The 22955-nt window shown below is 39.6% G+C and overlaps 2 protein-coding genes across 3 annotated transcripts; one reads left to right on the plus strand and one right to left on the minus strand.

Moving 5' to 3' along the window:
• The first annotated feature begins 302 nt into the window (after positions 1-302).
• On the plus strand, positions 303-4438 carry LOC124069817 (kelch-like protein 40a). Its single transcript, XM_046409279.1, has 6 exons — positions 303-1504; positions 1647-1807; positions 2285-2392; positions 2999-3184; positions 3365-3514; positions 3749-4438. The coding sequence occupies exons 1-6, from the start codon at positions 380-382 to the stop codon at positions 3858-3860; spliced, it is 1842 nt and encodes a 613-aa protein (XP_046265235.1). The 5' UTR covers positions 303-379; the 3' UTR covers positions 3861-4438.
• LOC124069818 (vasoactive intestinal polypeptide receptor-like) lies at positions 4090-22688 on the minus strand. Of its 2 annotated transcripts, XM_046409281.1 has the most exons (14): positions 22403-22688; positions 21652-21740; positions 20700-20793; positions 19524-19637; positions 13203-13309; positions 12984-13081; positions 11372-11501; positions 9512-9665; positions 8385-8445; positions 7609-7675; positions 7433-7524; positions 7077-7206; positions 6438-6479; positions 4090-6297 (listed from the first exon to the last, which is right to left on the minus strand). In XM_046409281.1, exons 2-14 carry the CDS (start codon positions 21676-21678, stop codon positions 6106-6108), a joined length of 1308 nt encoding a protein of 435 aa, XP_046265237.1. In that variant the 5' UTR covers positions 21679-21740; positions 22403-22688; the 3' UTR covers positions 4090-6105. The 2 variants fall into 2 exon arrangements, with proteins under 2 accessions (XP_046265237.1, XP_046265236.1); XM_046409280.1 differs by lacking the exon at positions 21652-21740 and having other exon boundaries at positions 22403-22686.
• Positions 22689-22955: the final 267 nt, after the last annotated feature.

Consider the following 22955-nt stretch of genomic DNA (forward strand, 5'->3'; position numbering starts at 1 on the left):
TGGAAAAGGTTCATGTGGAAATAATATCAAACTAATAGGAGCCAGTAAGGTTGCCTGGTGAGTTGTTCTGCTGTATTTAACATGCTGTCTCCCTCGAGCTTAGTCATTCAGCTGTTTGTGGGGGTCTGTGTAGTGCAAGAGAGGTCCTCTTCCCTGTCCACCAAAATGGATTCCTCAGCTTTGTGAGGGTCCTGTCTATAAATACCTCTGACTTACAGAATGACTGACATCAACGGACAGCTGCAGCAAACAGCCAACCAATCCGTGGAGACTAGCTCCAGCAATCTGGCCAGATCCCTGAATGCTGACAGTCCTGCTCTGCTGTGGGGAGTAAGTAGGGTGCCCACGAAACCCAACCAGGACAAGGAGCCCAAACAAAATGGCTGCCTTGACTATAGACCCAGTGGAGCAGCCCAGAATGTACCAACAGACTCTCCTTCAGGACGGACTGTGTGACCTCTTGGAAAATGACAAGTTTGTGGACTGTGTCCTTAAAGTTCAGGACAAGGAATTCCCCTGCCACCGCTTGGTTTTGGCAGCCAGCAGCCCCTTCTTCAAGGCCATGTTCCTGTCTGACCTGGAGGAGAGCAAGAAGCGTGAGATTGTGCTCAAAGACGTGGAGCCAGGTGTTATGGGGATGATCCTGCGCTACTTATACACCTCTGACATTAATTTGACAGAACAGAATGTCCAGGATATCTTCATGATTGCTAACATGTACCAGATCCCCTCCATCTTCTCTGTCTGTGTGTCCTACCTTCAAGAGAAGCTAGTGCTGGGAAACTGCTTGGCTATCTTCAGGCTAGGACTGCTGCTGGATTGTCCCAGGCTTGCACTCACTGCAAGAGAGTTCATCTGTGAACGCTACCAGGTTGTTGTCAGGGACCTGGACTTCCTGCAGTTGGGCGCGAGCGAACTGGCCATCATCATCACCTCAGATGCCCTGAATGTCGAGCGAGAGGAGCTGGTGTTTGAATCCCTGATGGACTGGGTGAGATATGATGAGACAAATCGTGTTAAGGACCTGCCAAAGCTGTTGCACTGCATCCGTTTCAGGCTCATACCTTTGGATTACTTCAAAGAGAAAGTAGAGCGTCATCAGTACCTCCGATTCAACCAGGAGATCAAGAAAGACCTGGAACTTGTCAAGGATGCTCATAGAGGGCGTCTCCCAAAGCCCACGAAGCCCAGCCATGAAAAGGCAAAGGGTGGAGAGGGAAATGAGGAGGAGGAGGATGATGAAGAGGAAGGGTGTCTGCCGGGTATACTCAACAACAACCCTCGTTTTGGGATGTTTGAGATGGACCTGATACTTATGATCAGTGACGCAGGGACTGTGGCCTATGACCCAGTAGGAAATGAATGCTTTGTGGTGTCAGAGTCTACAGAAATTCCCAAGAACCACTGCAGCCTAGTGACAGATCAGAACCAGGTGTTTGTTGTTGGAGGAATTCTCTACAACGAGGAGGATAAAGATGAGCCATTCACCTCTTACTTTCTACAGGTAGAGTATGTCATGAAGACCATGATAACATATCAGTTTTTGCTTGATTTCTCTTGACTGATTGATCTCCGTTTGCTTTAAACCTGCATCTACAAACTGCTTCATTCTCTTCTTCCTCCCATGTAATTGTTTTCATCCCCAGTTTGACCCAGTAAGTTCAGAATGGTTAGGGATGCCCTCACAACCCAACCCTCGATGTCTGTTTGGTCTGACTGAAGCCGGAAACTCTATCTTTGTTGTTGGGGGAAGGGAACTGAAGGAAGGCGAGCACGCCCTGGACTCAGTCATGATCTATGACAGACAGTAAGTGTGGATACAAAATTTAATATTCAAATAGTAATTCTCACTGAATGCAGTAACATATAAGCACCTCTGATAGTCACATTAAAGGCATTAGATACATTTACATCACTGCAGATATAGAAACTGATATCAAATATCTAATGAAAAGAATACTTTATCCTTGGCCTGTTAAAACCATGTGTCTTTCTGAAAAAAAAACCTGTTCTCAACTTTGTGACAAGGCATTTTTCAGCTGATTGGGTTATTAAATGGTTTATTTAGTGTAAAAACATTACTTAACTTAATCATTTGGCTTTTACCTATTTCATATCTAAATAAATTCAAAATCACCCTTTCAGAATTATGCATTTTTTTTCCTGTGGACAAACACTTTGCTTTTTGAAATCCTTAGCATTTCCATAGTTCTCCATAGTCTTTAGATTTACCTTTATCATTTCTTGGGTCAATTCACGGTGGTATATCCTCTTTTTTTTGCAGATCATTCAAATGGGGAGAGTCTGACCCTCTGCCTTATGAAGTGTATGGCCATGGAGCCATATCACACAAAGGTCTTGTGTATGTCATTGGAGGAAAGTCTGAAAGCAAGTAAGTGGCAGTCCAAATGGTCTATAACCTGCGTGATATTTTACCATTTGACTGCACTTCATGGTTCTATTTTCATACTGTGGGTCCATTATTTGATTCCTCAAATAATACCCACATTGTATAAAAACACAGTTTGTGATAGTTCCATCATATTGCTAACCAAATCATAGTTTATTCTAATTTTGTTAGATTACTCATCACAGAGAATTTGACATTTAAGATCTGAACCAAACAGTATTTTAAGAGGTACTCCAGTTGGGGGGCTCACAAGATACAGATAAAACACAAGATAAATAAAAAGAAATTAAAAAAATTAAAATGTGAAGCAAAGGTGGCCAAAACATTCTGGCTGTCTGGTAAGAATCAAAAAGTATTTGATCCTACCACAGTTTCTATAATGCAACTCTTTCTCAAATCTTTCGTTAGACCTTCCTCCTCCCTTCATTTAAACTTCAGTCCTCCATATCGTAATGCGTTCTGTGAAAGATTTTAAGTCTCAAATCCAGGCCAACCTTTTTTACATCACTATGCAGTGTCAACTGTATACGATTTACAGGATGAGTAGTACTCCTTGTGATCATTATACTAAAGTTGTGTTTTATGCAGGAAATGCATGAGAAGAGTCTGTGTCTACAACCCCACTAAGTTTGAGTGGAAGGATCTGGCTCCTCTGAAGACAGCCCGCTCCTTGTTTGGTATCACTGTCCACAAAGACCAGATCTTTGTTGTGGCAGGAGTCACAGACGCAGGTCTCACCAGCTCTGTGGAGGTCTACGACATTGCCACCAACAAGTGAGACACCAGTTTTTTATAGGACCGAGTTTATCTCATTGTTATGAGGTGAAACATCTGTCCTCAGTAGGGAGATGACTCAGTTAGTGTGAATAGCATGGCACTCGTTGTACTGCTGTGTACGGCTTATTTAACACTGTTGCCACTGTGTGTGTATGTGTTTGTCCTGTTGAACTCCAGGTGGTCTGAATTTACAGAGTTCCCTCAGGAACGTAGCTCTCTCAGTCTAATTTCAATGGGAGGTTTCTTGTATGCTTTGGGGGGCTTTGCCATGATGCCCAGTGAAAGCAGTGAGGAGCCCATCCCAACAGAGATGACTGACATCTGGAGGTGAGAGCCCCATTCATTAAATCAATATGCCTGAGGAATTATCGTAATGTATTTCTGACTTTTACTGAAAGATTACATTCGACAAGTAAAATTACGTGGTGCTTTCCTGATTTTCAAATATAGAATAAATAAATTTATTAACGAAAGGCATTAACATTGCATTTGGTATTACATGGATCATATCTTATGATGCTTTAAGGGCACCAAACACTGACATATTTATGTTTCATACAGGTATGATGAGTCAGAGAAGTGCTGGAATGGGATTTTGAGAGAGATCAGCTATGCAGAGGGATCGACTATTCTTCCAGTGCGTCTCAACACTCTGCGTCTCACCAAGTTATAACTGAACTGTGCCATGAGGTTAATAATGTAACATTAGCACTGACAAGTACAGAGAGTACAGAAATTTAAATTTAGTTTCTGATGATGAAAAATGTTTTGAAAACAGCATCAAATTGTTTTATCTTATGTTTTACAGCAGGGGGAGACAGATACATACTAAGAGATCCTAGGGGTGATCAACATGAGTAAAATGTATTTTTTAAACTCAAAATGTTGATTTGTACGTCTGGTTGTTTGTTTGTTTTTGTTTTTTTAAAATTTCCTTTATTACCTGATAGCTTTATTTAAAGCAGAAATAAAGATAAGGGTTGATCGTATTGCTTAAAGTTAAGTCTCACTTGACTGACACAGAAGGCCTGTGCACAGTGCAAATGGTTTTATTCATCTTCATCTGACATTTTGTTCAATAACATCTTTAATCCACATACTGTACAGTACACAATATTTACACAAGCTTTAAATGGCAACAAATAAGTGAGGCATGTACTATTTTGAATGTAAACATTGATTTCCAGTTGACACCTGAGCACTATAAGTCATCACTATAAACAACATCATAAACCATTTTGTTATATACAACAGCTGTGTGTGACAATTAATTTGAGGTACTTTCAGTTTGTTTCAGTTCAGATTAAGGTTTACACATACTAGTACAACAAGAAGGAGAACTAAAGTAAACATCAATCTCCAACATGACTCCATAAAGATGTGACAATGTCATAGTCTGTACATAATGTTGTGTGGCAGAGCATTTTTTGACCAGGCGGTGGATTCAAATATATGTCTGAAAACAATAACAGAGTAACAACCATCACACCATGCTGACATTTAGCTTAAAAAATCCTATTACATCAAAAAGGTAAAGAATCCAGAGCCCAACTATCATCTGTGTGAGAAAGTCACAATGACAGTGCTAACATGCTTATGTTTAGAAAGTGTTCACCTTCTTAGCTTAGCATGTTAGCATTCATTATTAGCACTAAACACAAAGCGCAGCTGAGGCTCATGACAATTTAATTAGTTTTGCAGTTATTTAGTCATAATTCAAAGTGCTGGACAAATCTTATTTGTCCAATATAGTGCTAAATGAACACTTAATCACAATAATAACCACAGTTAGGATTTATCCAGGTTTGGAAAATGAATTTCAGTCCACACAGCAATGCCACTAGCATGACTAGAAAAAAAGTATGATACAATAGTATATTTATTTCATCTTTAAATATAGGACAGGACAGAAACATAGTATCAATGCAATGAAATTAACTGTCCATGTAGTTAATGTTACTTAATCACTGTTGCCATATATTTACTTACAATATTGTGTATCGTGGACTAATAATTCAATATACGTGGTCCATTAGTCACAGAAATCGTAAAAATGACTATCCGCTCTGTGACTATGCACTCAGACAAAACTAAAAGCCTGTGTAATCTCAGATTTCACAAGCGGGAGCTTTAGTATCTCCTCTGAAATGTTATCCAGCGGTAATTCAGCAGAGCATATGCCCCTTATAAAACTGTCACAGACAGGATAGGAATGTCCAGTATGTTGGTTACACTATAGATACCTCCTCAATGACTACTGTTCATACAGCTTGACAATCTCATAGATGTTGTTACCATTGGTCCCCTAAGCAACATGTGCCATTAGGTTAAGTGCTTGAAGTCCTCTTGCGTAACACAGACATTAATAAACATCGTCCTTCTTATGAGACACAGCTAGTTTCTGTCTGTATCCATCTACTGATGAACATAAAATGGAAAACCCTTGCCAAAGGCTCAGTTTCCCTTTAATTCACATAGGGGTAATGAAGAGCGTTTGCCTCCCTGCAGTATTCTGTACGGCGTTACTTGCAAAAGATGTTGTCAGTTGCCAGTTCAGGTTGACTAATGTGATCTCAACAAAGCTTTACACTGTAGTAGGTTGTTTGCCTATATATCAGTCTGACAATGGCCTTTATGTAAATATCAGATCAGTCAGTGTGGTCGACCTCCAGTAAAAGAAAGTTCTGTTCTTATGTTCTGTGTGTATGTGTGCATGTGTGTGTTTGGATATTATGTGTTCATGTGACTGATTTAAAGCATTTACTCAACAGATGCAGTGTTTCAAATGTTAGCATCAGTGCTAAAATGTCAAACTGACCTTCAATAACTTGCATCACTTGCATTGCAACAGTGCATGTGAGCCAAGCATTCAGTATATAATGATAAAAACAAAGAGCATCATTCACTTCAGAGCACTTTCAGATGGCTGAGAGGTGCTCTTGGCACTCAGATGCTCGCCGTGTTGTAGGGCTGCATTTGGTGAACATGGTGATCTGGGTGCTGAAGTTGTTGCCATTGCTGCCTATTGAGGGCTGCTGGTACTTTGTGTCAGCACCCAGGAACCTCTGCAGCATCCATCTGCGCCACTTACGCTTAATCTCTGCCTGTACCTGAAGGAGTGGCAAGGAGGTCAACAAACAGGATGAAGAGGGGGCGTTAAGAGGGTATGACAAACCGGGGAGGAATAGATTTAGTGACATTAAAGGACAGTAAACATCCTAGAGAGTTGTTTTTGCTTAAATTCACTTACCTCTCCGTTCAGAAAGCAGTACAAAACTGTAACAACAAAACCCTGGAAAACAGAGAGAATAGAGTAGATAAAACTTAGATAAAACTAAGAGCTGTTGTTGAAATGGAATACCAGTGTTATAGTACAGCTGGGGAAACACTCAAAATGTTTGCATATGAATAATGATGGTGAGATTACAACAAACTTCAGGCTCAGACAGGAGGTTCATCATTTAGATCCCTGGGAACGTTTCCCAGGAGATATCTTTCTGAACTAAAACGGTTATAAATTAAAAATACTTTCCATTTCTAGGTTTCCATCAATGCATTTGGCTCTCAGCATTCACAGTCAATTTAATACCCAGTAAATCAGCAATCTCATTATTCAAGCATACAAAATTAAACATGTCAGCTAAACAAAGCATTCATTTGCTTAATCAAACAAAGTGTCTTCATGTTACAACGCAGTTTTCATATAACTTTACTGAATCAAAAGGCTTTCACTTCTGTTTCCTATCTGGTACAAATTTTGTCCAAAAAAAAAAATAGCAGCCTGCAGATATTGGTAGAAAGATAAGGTTTATAGTCATCAGTAAGAAATATTGGTTTTCTCTGACATTTGGAAAGCTTTAACGCTTTGTATGCTGTTGTGGGACATTACCTGAAATGACCCCAGAATAAGATCGAACACCATCCTCACTTGTGGGTGGATGTGGTCAGGGACGAAGGCAAAAATCATGTAATTTATGCCAAAGAGAGGTATCAATAACAGTGTGGATTTAGCCAGTCGCCTAAAACAAGTAGAAAAATGAAAAAGTGAAGCAAAGATTTGTGTTCACCCTTGTTAAACCCCACAAAAGCTAGAGTTAAAGCTATGCTTGTCATGATGCAAAAGCTAAGATTGCTCACCACTAATAACACAAAGGCAGAAAAATTATTTATCAAATGTCACCTGATAAGAAATGACTTTAACTCAAGCTATGATAGAGATGTTGATATTCTGCACTGAAAACCTACGAGTACTGATTGGATTCCTTTCTTCCGATGTCAGGGCAATTCATCTTCTGTCGTAAAATCCGGATTATACAGATGAAGAGGAAAAAGTTCACCTGCCGCCAGAGTAAAAAACTGAATTATGTGATTGCATTTTGCAGAGCTGTATGTGTTACTCACAAAGAGTCGACGTGACTCACAAGTATGGTGACTAAAATGGGTGCTTCGATGATCCACCATGGACGATCATCGATTATCTCCCAACACCTGTCAGAAGAGATAAGAGAGTAAATTCAGATTTTCACAAAATAATACTATTAATTAAGACATAAGAAACCTTGTGGCAGAGTATAATAAGTAGTACGATAAATTTATCTAGTTTACATACTGAATCACATGAATTCGTCAGTCAGAGATTTATGTTAGTTATGCTAGATATTCTTTATCTTATATTTGTGTTTTTATTTTTCTATTATGATGGTGTTTTGCTACTGCTTCATTTAGGTGGGACACCATACTGAATTACTAACATCTCAGATGATCAAAACAAAATTTTGAGTTACAGGAAAAAGTAGTTACGTTTAACTAAGGATAGCTAAGTTAGTGTGTATGTCAATAGCTAGTTGAAACTTAACATAGCATTCTTGAAATTACACATTACTAACACATACTGTAATTTTTATTATGTAGAAACATAATAAACATATTCCATAAAGTGTGGTCTTGGCTAATTTTACACAAATGTGCCGTTACTGCATCTTGGCTTTGTAGGGCAGTGTAGCCATGAAACTTCACATACTGCAGTTTAATAGTTCATAGACATTCACTAAGTCCAAGTAATCATCATCACACCAACCTATGTTATACATATATCTGTGTGCAAAGGTGCATCTACAAATCTATAAATTTTAAATAAGCTGAACTGATAAGTCATTTTAATCAACAAGATTAAAACAAAAATGAAGGGTTATCTCACCCAGTATCATTTATATAAGCCTTTGTAATCACCCATGCTGAGATAAAGATGGTTGGAGCCCCTGCAAACAAGAAACATAAACAGAATTTGCTGTAAGTGACTTAAACATTAAAACGGTATCTATGTCACAGAGAGAAACTACTAATTATGTCCTCTGTTCAAACAAACACCATACTGACTTGACACCACCAAATATGACAGTGAGCCTTGTCCGTGTGTACACTGTTAATCTTTTGGATGACTTTATTGCTGAAGTAATATTGCACTTTGGGTATGCTTATCATTTTTAACTGGGCTCATACGTGCTCTATGCCAATATTAGCACATCCTGGGTATCTGCAGGAAAGTCACAGAACTGTTTCCATTTTCCAGCTAGCAGACACAACATTTCAGGCCTATTTATAGAGTTACTTCACTGATGTGATGGAAAAAAAGAACACCCGAAATTTGGGGAAGAGATGCTGAATATACATTTCAAAGGCAACCAACACTGGGATTTTTAGACCAAGATAAGTGTTTGAAAGATGAAAAGGTCGTGCCAAAATATTTTAGTATGAAAAAAGCTCTTGAGGATTCAGCCAATAGCTCTGGAAGTATAGCCTGTATACTGCATGTGTGTTTTGATAATAGCTACCAAAACAGTGGTCGCTGCCGAGTGAATCCATTAAAAATATCTAAAGTCTGAATTGTCTAGTCTTTTAGTTCAGGAAGGAATTCATTTCATTCATACTTTGTCTGCCACAGATGGATGAATTCATTAAATGTTCTATAAAGAGCATTAAAAGCATAACCCTTAGACTCAATTATAACATCAAAAGAAGAGTGGCAGCTGCCTGCTGCTGCTAATCTCAAACTGCCAGCAAGACTCATTCATATGCAGCAGGAAAAGGCACCGCATTTTCCAGTGCATGTATAAAACATCACTTATAATTTCATGTACATTGATCATGTATGTTGTTGCTGTAGAGGTAAAGACAAAGCAGACATTCAGGCTGCCTGTTGTGACTTAATGGGTATTTGGTATTTCTGGCTGCCTTTTCAGACAAATGAATGTATCTAATGACCATACAAATGAGCTTGTGTGAGCTATCTGTACTGGTAAAGATGGTAAAGAAGCTATTACATACCCCAACCAATCAGGATGTACCACCAGAAGTATTTTCTCTCAGAGAAGAAGGAAACGGCTAACAGAGTGTGGAGGTAGAGGGCCTCCACCAGCAGCCAGAAGTAACTTGCCATGATGCCATACTGGAAGAATACCACTACTGCCTTGCAGCCCACCTACAGGAGAACCAGGATGTAAGTGGCTTATTGCATTACCAGTGAATGTAGATAAATGCAGTTCCATTACAAATTAGATGATTAAGACACATTTTGTTGCCAGCGTATGAGTCTACACAGTCTTTTTTTTACCAAATTGCTCTAAAATTAGTACTGATGGCTCACTCATAAGAAAATAAACTGTTAGACCTGACAAGTCAGTGATCAGAAGCAGAAGAGAGGAGACAGGCATTATTACACATATGACTTTGTTATAATCAGACAAAATTCTATAGGGATTACGCTATGATTGTCCCTATCATGCTAATTATTAAGGCTAGATTAATTAAATCTGTGATCAAATGGCATTGGATATTCATGTTAATTTTATATCTAAAACCAAACACAGTACTAGAAGAAGATAATGTCTTGTAGGTGTAACATTAAAGATAACGGTGAATATCACACTAATTTAATGTGGCATCTGCTCTGCAACAGTTACTGAATAATCTAAAGTGAGGCTACGCAATTTTCCTGAGCACCGGCCAGGGAGCCTGATGCAGTGACAGCCATTCAGTAAAGGTAAACTTTAACATGTATCATGAGAGGAGAGGAGTTTTAAGCCAGAAAATTTACTCATAAAGCAATATCTGGCTTAATTTTGCTACTATTAGCTAACATTAGCAATGGGGACTGAATGAAATTACCATCCAGATCTACACAAAATGAACAGACTACAAGACATTTTATTTTTTAAGGCTATGTTGTTACAAATGTTCAAGTGATATAAAATGAGGTTTTCGCCAGTTTGATTTTGGCTCTGTATGGAAGTATTTACACAGGCGGCCATCTTCGTTAAAATTAAAGTGTGTAAAATCATTGAAGATGCCCTTTAATATGTTGCTCTCCACGAAAGGTTTTCAGTGCTGAGTTTAGAAACAGTTGAGAGGGTTAGCAGCTGTGTTTGGACCAAACTATCTGTATACCCTGAGGAGGAAATACCTAACATCAACTATTAACACGGATAGATGGTAACGCAGGTGATTTACATTCTGCTGGTCTATTCCTCTCTGATAACAAAGCAGCGGACTCAGTTGAAGAAAGACCTGAGACACTGACGTCGGTGACCTGATCAATCAAATAAGAATAACATAGTCTTATTATATGATACTGTACCCAGCCCAGTAGCTTTTCTAACTCCTTATCTTAATCTAACACTTACAGTCTTTTCATGTTACTGCTATGATCATCATGAGGTCAAGATCAAGTGATTCAAAAAGATAACAAAACTCTGAATGTCATTTATTGTAAAAGCACTATGTGGTGCAGGCTTATGTTCAGCAAACAGGAACCCTCACAACATCCTGGTGGACAGATTAATAAGGAAACGTCATTTCAGGAGTGGAAGAGACCTGGCAAACACTGCTACACCCAGAGGCACTTGAGCACTTGCGTGTTAAGTAAACTTCGACATAGCACATTAAAGTCACTAAAAACTGAGTGAGTAATTAAATACATGCGGTTTGCCTCAGCTAAGGACAAAAACAGCCTGCTGCTGCTTATACATCAAATGGACAAGTCAACTTGAGCTATGGTGCAGGACTTTTGATTATGCAGGGAGGAAAGTCAATACAGCTTTTATGGCGTACTTTGCTTCTCTAATAGAAAGGACATGTGGGCCAGTGGGACAGGAGCCATCAGGACCACAGAGTGTGCAGCATACTCACAGATGACTGGCAATTGTCTGTCTCCCCGACGTCATACAGAACCACGTCCTTGATGAAAACTGCCACGGCTTTCAGTATGAGAGACACAAACAGATGCATGTGGATGTAGTTTCTTGTGCAGTGCAGCTTCCTGTAAAAGCAGACAAATAAACCGTTGGATGATTTAAATCAAGAAGGAATAGCAGCATCCACAATTCTCTTAATGATTTCCCTCGGATTAAACATCTCAAATGAAATGTTTACTTGACCTATCCTGAAAATCATCTGATAAAGTGTGTTTATGGCACCAAAGCATAAGCATAAATTTCAAGAAAATATGCACCAGAAACTTCACTGACTTAATTTACTGAGACAAACATTTATAGAAAGAAGAGTAGTTATTATAAGCGCTTATCGTACATGGGTATTGCCTTGTAATATGCTACTACTGCACTGTGTTTTGCTGTTATTTAAATGTAAAGTTACAAAACCTGAAATCAAGAAAATCTATGTGTATGTTTCATACTTCATATAAATGTAGTTTTCCAGCAAAATGTGTATTTATCATGCAAAAACAAATGTGAAAAACCCTGACTTGACATTGAGCACACGGGTAAACAAGAACAAATCATGGGTTTTGTAGAGAAAATATCACTAATCTACTGTCTACTACTGTCATCTGGGTGTTCTCAAACAAATGTCTTCCTGGTGAGCTTATGATTGCGGATTGAATTGTGTAAACCCATCAGACAAGCCTTCCAAGCAGGATGGGTGTGATGACACACCACATCAACCAGCTGCTTGACCACGTTGTTTGCAGCAGAACATAAACACTAAACAGTACGCTTTTTGCATCCTGTATCTCTACACAAGAATCCAAAACTTTGGCACTCATAAGCCAGAGGAGTAAACACGTCTCCTGTTGTTTAGTCCGCAATGCACAAACACTTCAAACGGAAACACACCCAACTGAACAGACCAGGTTGTTTATTAGAAGACACATAGCAGCCACCTAAACTTATTCTAATGATGAGTGCTGCGTCATATCAACATGCATACACACACACATACACACACACAGTCAAGCTTCCATCACTTTTGGGGACATTAGATAGACCACCTAACCATAACAATAAACATTATTTGCCTAATCCTAACTCTTGCCTTAACCTAATCCTAACCTCAGTCTAACCTTAAAGCAAGTCTTCACTGTAATATTTAATGATTTCTGTTGTGGGGACTTAAGTTTTGTCACCATAAATGATGCGGGTCATCACAATGTGACTGTGTAAACAGATACACACACACACTTCTGTTCTGAAACCCCAGGTCTGAAGATCAAAAGGGAACATGCTGTGAACAGCAGCCCGTAAGTGGTTTGACTTTATTGCTGCTGACCACTTTGCTTGAAAAATGTTGTAGCAGTAGGTAATGTCAAATTTGAACATCTTGTCCCACAGAATCTGACAGAGTCACATTACTGTGTGAAAAACACTTTGAAACATCTATAAAATGCAGGAAATATTGTGTGAAATGAGAGACTGACAGGGTTTTATTGCTCTAAATTATGGAAAAAGGTATTTGATTGCTTTTACGCATGAACATTAAGCAGTGTTTTGTTGGATCTCCTTACCGAAAGAGACACAGTATGATGATGGCAATCGTCAGTGAAATGAGTGACACACTATGACCAATGGTGTAACCCACTTTGATAGCATCGAAGAACTCCCCCTGCAAAAACACATCCGGTTACACTCAATGAAAACAGTTCATCTGACATTATGCATGAAGCCCCAGTACCAGTGGCAACATGAGGCTGGAGGAGTCTCATAACCCCAGTAACCATACAGACCGTATTATCATCCATGGTGTTGTTGGGATTGTATCCACAGTCCATTATGTAGGAGTCTATGCTGATTGGAGTCCAGCCATTCTCAGTGCAGGTCTTTGACAGGTTACCTAATGAGCAGAGGGACAGAGGGAATATTCAGCATTACTCTTGCAAGAATACAACTAATTGCTGTGCACAAATTCAATGTGTTTCAATTAGGAGTAATGTATTATAATATTGTGTGTATGAGTGCGTTGGAGTGGAGTGTATGAGCCACAAGGCAAACGTCTCCTACATTTACTCACACTTAATTATCTCACACTGAGATGTACATGTCTCTCTGGAATTCTCCCAAATACTAAAAAGAAATGGAAGAAATGACTGAAGGGGATCAGTCGTCCCAGTGGTGTAGAGATGCTGTGATGGTTCCCATGTGTATTTGCCTCCATCTGTTTCTTAATTACTCTCAGGCTAAACACACACACACATGAGAAGGCCAACAGTTGAGCAGAGAGATATTTTTATACTGGTCTGTCCATGGGGGCAGAAGTGAAAGGTCCAAGTGCATTAGACAGACCATAAAGAGAGGAGAGGGCACTTTCATCTGAAAGGAGTTTAGAGGAACAGAGTAGATAGAGCTCTGTAGAGTACAGCTCAGTAGAACAGAGCAGTACAGTAGAGCTACTCTAATTTAATCTACTCAGTTTACAAGAACCCTGTCTAGTCCAGTAGACTAGAGTTGATTAGAATACACTGATCAGAGCTCAGTAGTTTAGACTAAAGTAGAGCCCAGTAGAGTGCAGTTAAGCATAGCTCAGTAGAACAGAGCAGAGGTCTACTCTACGGAGCTCTTAGAAGTAGAAAACAGTAGAGTCCAGCTCATTAGAATACATACACCAGAACTCAATAGTTCAGATTAGACTGAAACTATGCAGAGTACATTAGGTAGCTTAGCAGAGTAGAGCTCTAAAGGGTAGAGTACAATAGAATACAGCTCAGAGTACAGCTCAGATGAACCTCGATTAGAGCTCTTGATAATATAACGCAGTAGACCTCTGTAGACACATTAGGCTAGAGGTCAGCAGATGACTGAATATACTGAAGCATTCTAGAGCTCCGTAGAGTACTGAATAGTAGAATACAGTAGCCAAGATTTCAGTTAAGTAGGGTAGAGGCATCTGAGGCCTCAGCTCAGTATAGCAGAGCTCAGTAGTGCTCAGTAGGAGCAGTAGAGAAGAGCTCTGAGGCTAGAGGTTGCCAAAGTTCAGCAGAGTAGGCCCATAGTAGGCTCAGTAGAATAGAGCAGAACAAATAGAACAGACTGAATGAATGATACAGAAGTAAAAAATCAAATGAATGGTTTTGAATATAACTTTTTAAGAAACTGGCCAGAGCACATGTTCAAAGGTCTATTTCAGTAAGTGGTCATTGCTTCTTTGTTTATGATGCTAGCCTCGTGGTTAAGATTGGGAAGCTTTGCTACATCTCTTCCTCCACTCTTGTCCCATGTTTCCTGCACACAAATAATTCACAATAATACACTCTGGGCATATCAAAATTCCTTTCAAAATACATTATACCAGTGCAGATGTATGCAAAATGTCTCTATTTAAATAACAGGACAGAAATGGATCAATGCTCAGATGGAACACTAACCATTAATTAGATTGAAAACACCTTTTACAACATTCATGAGCCATGTCTAATCCTGTAACCAGCAGTGAGAAGCACAGACACCTCTGTGATTTTGCTCTTATTGTGTAATATTTATTTGCACTGTTTCCTCATCTCCTTTACTGTAAATAAAAAAAATAAAAGCTGCGTGTGTTGGCAACAAATTAATCCTTGCTCTGAATACTGCTGTAGAAATCTAAATGTAGGACATTCCTCACATTTCCCAATCATATCGCTTCACAGCCACTATCAAATCAAGACCGAGTTGGGAAATGACCAACAATCCTTAGAATGTATTCGGCATTAAAATATGGTCAGCTCACAAATACCTGAGTGGCGTATTGCAGAGAAAATGGAGGCTTAGCTTCCTCAAACAACATGACAAGACACAAAGGCGAAGATAAGCCCCTGCTGTTTCAGCCCATGCCACCACTGGATTTCGCTTGTTTGAGGGATAGCCAGAAGAATGCTTTCATCATTCCCCAAAACAGGACTGCAAGGATTTTCAGCATCATGCACAACAACAAGGAGAGCTCAAGTGAGTTAATCACCCTGTCATTGTTTTAATTTTGAGGCTTTTTTTTAATCCTGGATTGTCTGTTAATATTGTACAGTAAATTCTTTATCCTTCCTAATTATATCTCAGAAGAAGATTCATATTAGCAAGCAATGATTAGCTTCAGCTCAGCTGAATATTACAGCTTGTAAGTGAAGCCATTGACAGCCAAGCACTCTGTCACTCTGAGCTTGCAGGGAGGGTGAGTCACTTGTGTTGTTGGAAGAGATGAATGACTGTGTGTTTGTGTTAGACCTACTAGGTAAAGAGTTCATGCGAATGGCAAACTCTGCCTCAACTAAATTTATGACTTGACCCTGAATCTCTGTGGCGCCATGTTTCGTAATGCTTGTTTTTATGTGTGTGAGACTTATAAAATGAATGGTGCGGGATGTGTCAATAATTTAAGTCTTTTGCAATTCACAGAAAAAGAATGTAATCGAAAAGAAGCCAAACTGACTTTTTTTTAGCACTGTAATACAACTCTAAGAAGTTGAGGTGCCGTGTACAACATAAAACAGGATGTTTTGGAACATACTACAGGTAAACAGGTTCACTGGTAACAGGTGATAGTATCATGATTGAAAGGAGTGTCCTGAAAAGGGTCAATTGTTCACAAGCATTTGTGGTGGTGGCCTTAGGAACACTTTGTGAAACTGTTGTTGGTTGCAAATGATCTTATTTACCTTTTCTACAAAAGCCCAACCTTTTGGAACTGATGTTGTACAATCATAAAAAGGGCACCTTCTTGAAAAATATACATATTTCTCATACCTCTTAGGTTTCTGAAACCTTTCCAAAATAATATTAATAAACTGATAAATTAAGGCTGGGCTATTTGGACAAAAATAAATATCGCAATTTTGATGAAATTTCATACTGAAATTTCATACTGAAATGATATTGTAGAGATGACTATTGTACTGTCACAAAATAATGACAAAATGAAAATTTTGCTAAATAATAATCAGTAATGTTAATATAATCACTAAGTGGGTAAAGGCAAATATTAAAACAACTACAACCATCTGGTGAATTACATCACTTTACTGTAATGCAGGTTTTAAAACCAGGAATGATAGACCACGATATCAGGGCATAACAACAACCAAAATCTAAGATGATATCTAGTCTCATGTCATGATATCAACAAAATATCAATATATATATATATCAATATATGTCCAGTACAAAACTAAATGGACATGGGTCAAACTACACAAAGCTGTTCTTCTTAGTTCCTGTAATGGTCACATTTGGAGATAAACGATTCTCACTTGAACGCAACAGTAATTTACAGCACTCATAACCCCAGACGGTTTATCATCCCTGAATTAAGTCCTGCTTATATGACCTGAAAGAAGAGTAGTTTAACCTGCAGAGACCTGGACAGATTTGCTGATTTACTGCATGATTTATATCAAAGCACAGGTTCCTTATAATCTGTTTTCTTTCTTTAAGGTTGCTTGGCTTCATCCTGGTCTCTGCACAATAGTGGCCAGTTGATCCTGTGAGCTTTTGAAATGTCAGTAAAATATACTCATTTTGACTTCAACCCTCTCTCAGGTCACACTATCTTCCATCTGGGCCACATCACAGCTTCCCAGAAATCACTTCTCCCCTGCACTGAGCCTGCACATGCTAATGATAAATCATTGGTTTGAGTTTCTCTTATGTGTGGTATGTAGATAATACCAGTTAGATTGCAGGGGCAGGAACCCCATCTCCATGTCTACATGAGCACTCAGGTTTTCAAAAGCACTGCAGTCACTGACAGCAAAAAATGTGTAACTTTATACTTGTTAAAATTACAGCATAGGTCAGGTAATGAAACATGCATGGGTTGAACATGTGGAGCCGTTTGTGTGCAGGGAAAATGTCCCTTACCTATCATGTGTCATACACACATGATAGGTAAGGGACATATACACAACCTAAGACAGGACATCTTTATACACCAAGACTCCAAAACTTTAGCGAACGTGGGGACAAAGCAACAGCCTTAAAAACACAGGATTTGTCATACTGGCAGTTAGTGTTGGTAAACACTTGAGTATGTATTCAGATTTATTAACCAGCTGTCACAAAGCAACATTAGCATTTCTGTGGAGTGGCATTTCTGGCTACCTGAAGAATGTCCAAATTTTCCTTTTTAGCTCCGTTTTGGTCTCCACCAACCATTAATAAAACATCTGGCTATGGATAGTTCTCTGTGTGGCTAATCATTTCTCTGTGTGGCTAATTGCTTGTGCTAAAAAACTTTCTTTGTTATTTTGATGCTGGGCAAGTGCTGGCCTCGTCTTCCAACAACTGGTTCAGGTGATCAGAGTTTGTGAGCAGGAAAACCAAGCAATACACTAAAAAGGTTAAAATGCTAAAATGCTCTGTGGGGCTGAATAACTGCCAACTTTGCATAATGCTCTGTGGGGGCACTACAACTGACACAAAGCACGCTTGACCACCTGACCTGCTGTAAAAATATTGAGAAGTACAGCTTATCAAAAAACTAGACCTGTGTCTTTACAAGCTACCTTCACACTTCAACTCCAATAAAGACACATTTCTCAAGGCTCCAACATGAAATTGAGGCTTCCATGAACACAAACAACTTCATCAACTCAGTGTGCTAATTTATGGTAAATGGAAATATACGGGAAATTCACAGGGGAACTACTGTATAAACAGGTTTACTCTCCCTACCATAATTAGTATTACTTCCCTGTGAGGCTTCTCACAGATAAAAGAAGGACAAATAAACACAGTGTGTCTTTGATGGGTGTATGGTGCCAGGATAAGAAGGTGTTTGTCTTTTTGAGGCTGTGCCATGTGTTTTGAGTTTTACTGCATTCTGTGTGATATATGAGAAGGTGTGTCAGAAAAGATAGAAGCTACAGGTGATCAAGGGACAGAATGACTTTATGAGAATGAATCCCTGGATGCTCAGAACTCACTTCACAAATCCTATTTCTGGTCGCAGATATGGAGCGTGATGATAGTGACATAACAGCAGGGGAATGTTTGAAACATGAGCAAAGAAAGGAGAAGATGAAGAAGACTGATTTTGTTTTTAAAAAGATCTTAAATATCCTCAGCCCTGCGGACAGAACTGATCTGTCACAATCAAAGGGAGGTGGTCATAATTTCCAAATTTCAAACAAGAAATATTAACACAGTTATGTTTCAAAGCCGTATAGTTTAGGTTTGTACGACGGTCCGGGAGATGAGTCCCATCATTATTATTATTACCAGTTTCTCCGTGTTTGGCTTAAGAAAGAAACAGGTCCATTTAAAAAATGGGATTACACCGAGTATTACACCAAGTAATGCAATAACTGATTTTCTGATCACTTGGTGGCAGCACAAGAAGCTATAAACACAACACTGACATTTTATCAGTGATGACAAGTTGATATAGTGAACATTTTAGCAACTGTCAAACATCAGTAGCCAGAAGAGATTATTCACTGAGGGGAATATCTTCAGCAGCTAAATTCTCAACCGAGCTTACCAGCTACAGTTGTTGCTAACCACAGCTAGAAGAAGGCATACGCCAAACAGACAGTCACCTGGGACAGCAATCACAAGTTTATTGGCATAATGTCAACTTTATAAACAGTAGGATGACACAGAGGACTTCATGCAGTGGTCTAACTGGACGGATGTACTGTATGTATGCCCAGCTGCAGGCCAAACATTTTTAGTATTTTTTTTTTTTTTTTTAACAAAAAGAGTCAAATTCCTTGTATGGTGACACGTACTTGGCAAATAAAGCTGATTCTGATTCTGAAATAGTAACTATTGCACTTCTCTGATAAAATACACACAGGAAACTATTTACAATTTATGTACTTAGAGACATACAGAGATCAGCTAATGCTCTAGTATGTAGGGCAGCATGTATGGCACTGCAATGCATTTTCTGCACTGGAAGGGAACCCTTGAGGACACTTTATCATGTTTTCTCACAGACTCGGCCATTGCAGAAGAAACTGTATCATGTTTTATCAACCATACAGGAAACCTTTGTCGTGTTCATCGTGATAATTTCTTCATTTCTTTCCTCACACACACACAGACACAAACAAAATCTGTTTTATAAGCTTGATTCTTACGTGTAGGAATGTCCCTGGAGAAGTAGAAGAGAAATTTGGGGCAAGGGATTGTGACCACCTCTCCAACATCTGCGCTGCGCCAGCAGGTGATCTTGTCCCACATCCCACTGCAACCTGAGCAGAGCAGCAAAGACAAAGAGAAAGGGAGAGAGGACAAAAAGGCGTGTTTGTAATTATCAAACCTGCAAACACCACATGTGCCAAGAGTCAACTCGGGACAACTGTTTTCTGAACAGTATATGTCTAACTAAAAATGTTGTGAGGTGACTCCTGTTCAGTGACTAACAGCAACATGCTTCAGGTGAAAGTTGAGCACAGGAGTTACCATGGCAGCCAAAACATGTTAGCTCCAGTCAGCTGTTGTTACAGTCCTGCATCCACAACAGCAGATGACCTAAGTTAACACGGTGCCACCATGACTAATAAATCAGATCCCCATCCTTTGTTACACACTGTTATTTGAATTCAACAGACTACTGTGACGTGGTTGGTCTCTGGACGCAGAATCAGGTCACAGCACTTTTAAATCCACATCTGCTCACCATTTCATCACTATGAAATGTCGGTTCATCATCACCCGGAGGAATCGGCAGCATTTGCATTTGATGTTATCTATAGGAAGCACAATGGTATCTAAACTAAAAAGATAATGAGTTTTTAATGACTTTTTCATTGTGTGAAAGTAAACAGAGTCTTGTGATACCTGCAGTTAGGATCAATGAGGTTTCGGTTCCACCCAGAGGTAATAGAAGCTCAATGAAGCAAAATGATATTTCCATAGAACATAATTAGGTGTTGCATGCTGTGAGTGTGCAACAGCCCACTTAGCAACACGTAATGCCAGCTTCATCAGCAATAAACTGAGACAACAAATTAGCTAAGTGAGTTTCACTGTTAGGCTCGCTGTTGCATTCTTTAATGGTGTTTTATGAAAATGTAAAAATTGTTCAATTAGACATTTCAGTTTGAAATTGAACCAAGGCATGTGTGATGATGGGCTAGCGGCGGGTGTTAATCAGTGTTTGATCATGCAGGGTGTGATTATAAGCCAGAGGTGAGGTTTGAACAGCTTTTGTTGTCTTAAGAGCTTGTTATGTCACTTGTGGATTAAGCAAATTAGGATTAAACAAAATAAGTTCAGCCAGGACAATAAAAGAAAGTCAAAAAACTACATACCTGTTGTTTTGTTTTCAATTTGAGACTCGCATATCTTCTGCTCCTTGTCTATTTCCTTTATCATGTCACACATCTGATTCTGCACTGAAAACACCTGTGAAGAGAACATTTTACACATGGTTTCCATATACCTCCTCAGGCCACAGTCACAAATCATTTGCTTGTTAGTGAAGGATGGAAGACTACGTCAGTTGTACAGCGTCTGCTCTCTCAGTAGTGCTTCACATCTCAAGGCAAACACATCTATTGCCTCCACTTCCTGAGATGAGCTGACCAGGGCTCCATTAGTCTCTCCGTCCGACATGGGTGGCAGACACAAAATTAATCTTATGGCTGTGATTCAAACATCATATCCCTTAGATTTGCATGTGTGTGTTTCGAAGCCGTGGACGTGAATCTTCAGCCATGAATTGATTCAGTGTGATGCTGAACCCCTGAGCGTTTGCCACCAGAGGATATACAGACCCTCTGCGGTAACAGAAGATTTATTGCTGTTACTTAGGTGGATGAGTGTCCTCTCTGTGGGAATTAATCAGACTCATAGTATGTGGCTATTGTTAACCACAAAATGACTCCATATGAGTTCAGCCTCTCCCCACACACAAGGTGACCCCCCCATTCAGAGTATGATTTATCTCACTCTTCAGGCTACGCAGCACGTCCAGTGTTACTTCACCCATGGTGCACCTCTGGACTATGATTGGAGCAGATGTTGCCAGTGATGGATTGGTGCAGTCTTGGGCAGCGCAAGATGGAGTATCAGGAGAAAACTTCCCGCACTTCAGAGTTACGATCGTGCTTAGGAACATCACTCTTATCTTCTCCACCAGCAATAAAAACACTTTTAACACCATTTTTTGCTTTGCATCATCATTTCCAACAGAGAGGCACTGAAGCAGTCTGTGAGTGAGTACAAATGTAAAAGCAAGCCTGCTATTCTAAGTGCTCTGACCTCCAACTGAATTCCAGTGTGAATCATAGCCTACGTGCTTCTCCACAGGAGACAGTCGTGGATAAGGACGTTGGAGGCCAGAGAGTAAGCTACAGGGAGAGACAAAAGAGACCATTGCCATGGTGTCTTGTTAAGAGACCCAAACACACATTGTGACTTCTCCTGGTTAATTCACCTTAACCTTAGTCATGAAAAGAGATCAACTGGGACATAAAGAGACATGAACACCACTGGAAAACAATTACAGTCTGGCCCACTGTTTCGTTATGGTGCCAAATGTCATTTAAAAAGCTGCACGTTTTGTCTCCAGTGCCCGTGGGATTGAGGATACTGAACACACAAGGGAGAGGCTGAGCCTGGAGTGCGGAGGCTGGCGTGGTGATGATGGGCGAGCAAGTCCTTCTTGATTGAAAAAAGCTTGAACAAAAAGTTCAAGCAAAAACATTACTGGTCCTGAAATGCCTCTAGCAACAAAAGATATGATGGTGAAACTCTTACCAATCAAAACAAATATTTCCTTATTTCCCTCCCCATGCTCCACACATGTTGACCGGTGGATAAACACAGCTTCGCGCTGGGGCACACTGGTGCGCCCTGCATCCAAACTGCCTGCAGCAACGTGCGCATCAACTTGTATTTTGAGGCAGCGCTCATCTTTAAATTGCCAAATTAGGCGAGCCAGAGACACATTGCTGAAAACGAGCCAAAGTTGAAGTCATGAGAAAAGTCAAAAGTGTTGAAATATACTCACGGGTTCCAGCAACATGCAGGAGAGAAGGATGAGAAGGTTTTTTGAAACTTGTGCAGACATATCCTTCACAGTAACCGATTCGCCAAAAAAGTAGCAAAAATGAAGTAAAGAGATTGAAAACGCAGCGATAATCCGCAGCAGGTTTGTATGGGTCCACTTGCTGACTCTGTGCGTTCTTACGCTCTGACCGAAGTGAATTACTCGGCTTCGAAACCACCACCACCACCTCCTCCTCCTCTTCTTCCTCCCACTCGGGCTTCACCTTGAACAACCAACAAGTAACCAATCAAAGATCGTCTGTGAACGTCAGTAAATGAGGGCGTTAACACGTAGATGAAAACTGCTGTGGCCGTAAACTCAAGTAAAGACACGGGAGACTTTTGTCTCATTCTGTATAGTCTATTTATGATAAGAAATGTTATCATGTCACAAAACTCTATTGTAATACCATCCATTTATTGTGTAACTATGGCTGCAAGGTTGTGTTTTATCCCAACTGCTTTGTTGAATTTACTTCTTCTTTCCAGAATATTCCTGCTTCCTCTTTAAAATG

This window comes from Scatophagus argus, chromosome 13, assembly GCF_020382885.2.
Source record: "Scatophagus argus isolate fScaArg1 chromosome 13, fScaArg1.pri, whole genome shotgun sequence".
In the NCBI taxonomy this organism is placed as follows: Eukaryota; Metazoa; Chordata; class Actinopteri; family Scatophagidae; genus Scatophagus; species Scatophagus argus.

Excerpts from the sequence above, each read along its gene's own strand:
- LOC124069818 (XM_046409280.1), bottom strand. The coding sequence starts at position 22,462 with ATGTCTGCACAAGTTTCAAAAAACCTTCTCATCCTTCTCTCCTGCATG. Across the intron at positions 9,666-11,371 it reads CAGACAATTGCCAGTCATCT|GTGGGCTGCAAGGCAGTAGT; the intron begins GTGAGTATGCTG and ends GTTCTCCTGTAG. Across the intron at positions 7,525-7,608 it reads CCATTTTAGTCACCATACTT|GTGAACTTTTTCCTCTTCAT; the intron begins GTGAGTCACGTC and ends CTCTGGCGGCAG.
- LOC124069817 (XM_046409279.1), top strand. The coding sequence starts at position 380 with ATGGCTGCCTTGACTATAGACCCAGTGGAGCAGCCCAGAATGTACCAA. Across the intron at positions 1,505-1,646 it reads TCACCTCTTACTTTCTACAG|TTTGACCCAGTAAGTTCAGA; the intron begins GTAGAGTATGTC and ends TTTCATCCCCAG. Across the intron at positions 3,185-3,364 it reads TACGACATTGCCACCAACAA|GTGGTCTGAATTTACAGAGT; the intron begins GTGAGACACCAG and ends GTTGAACTCCAG.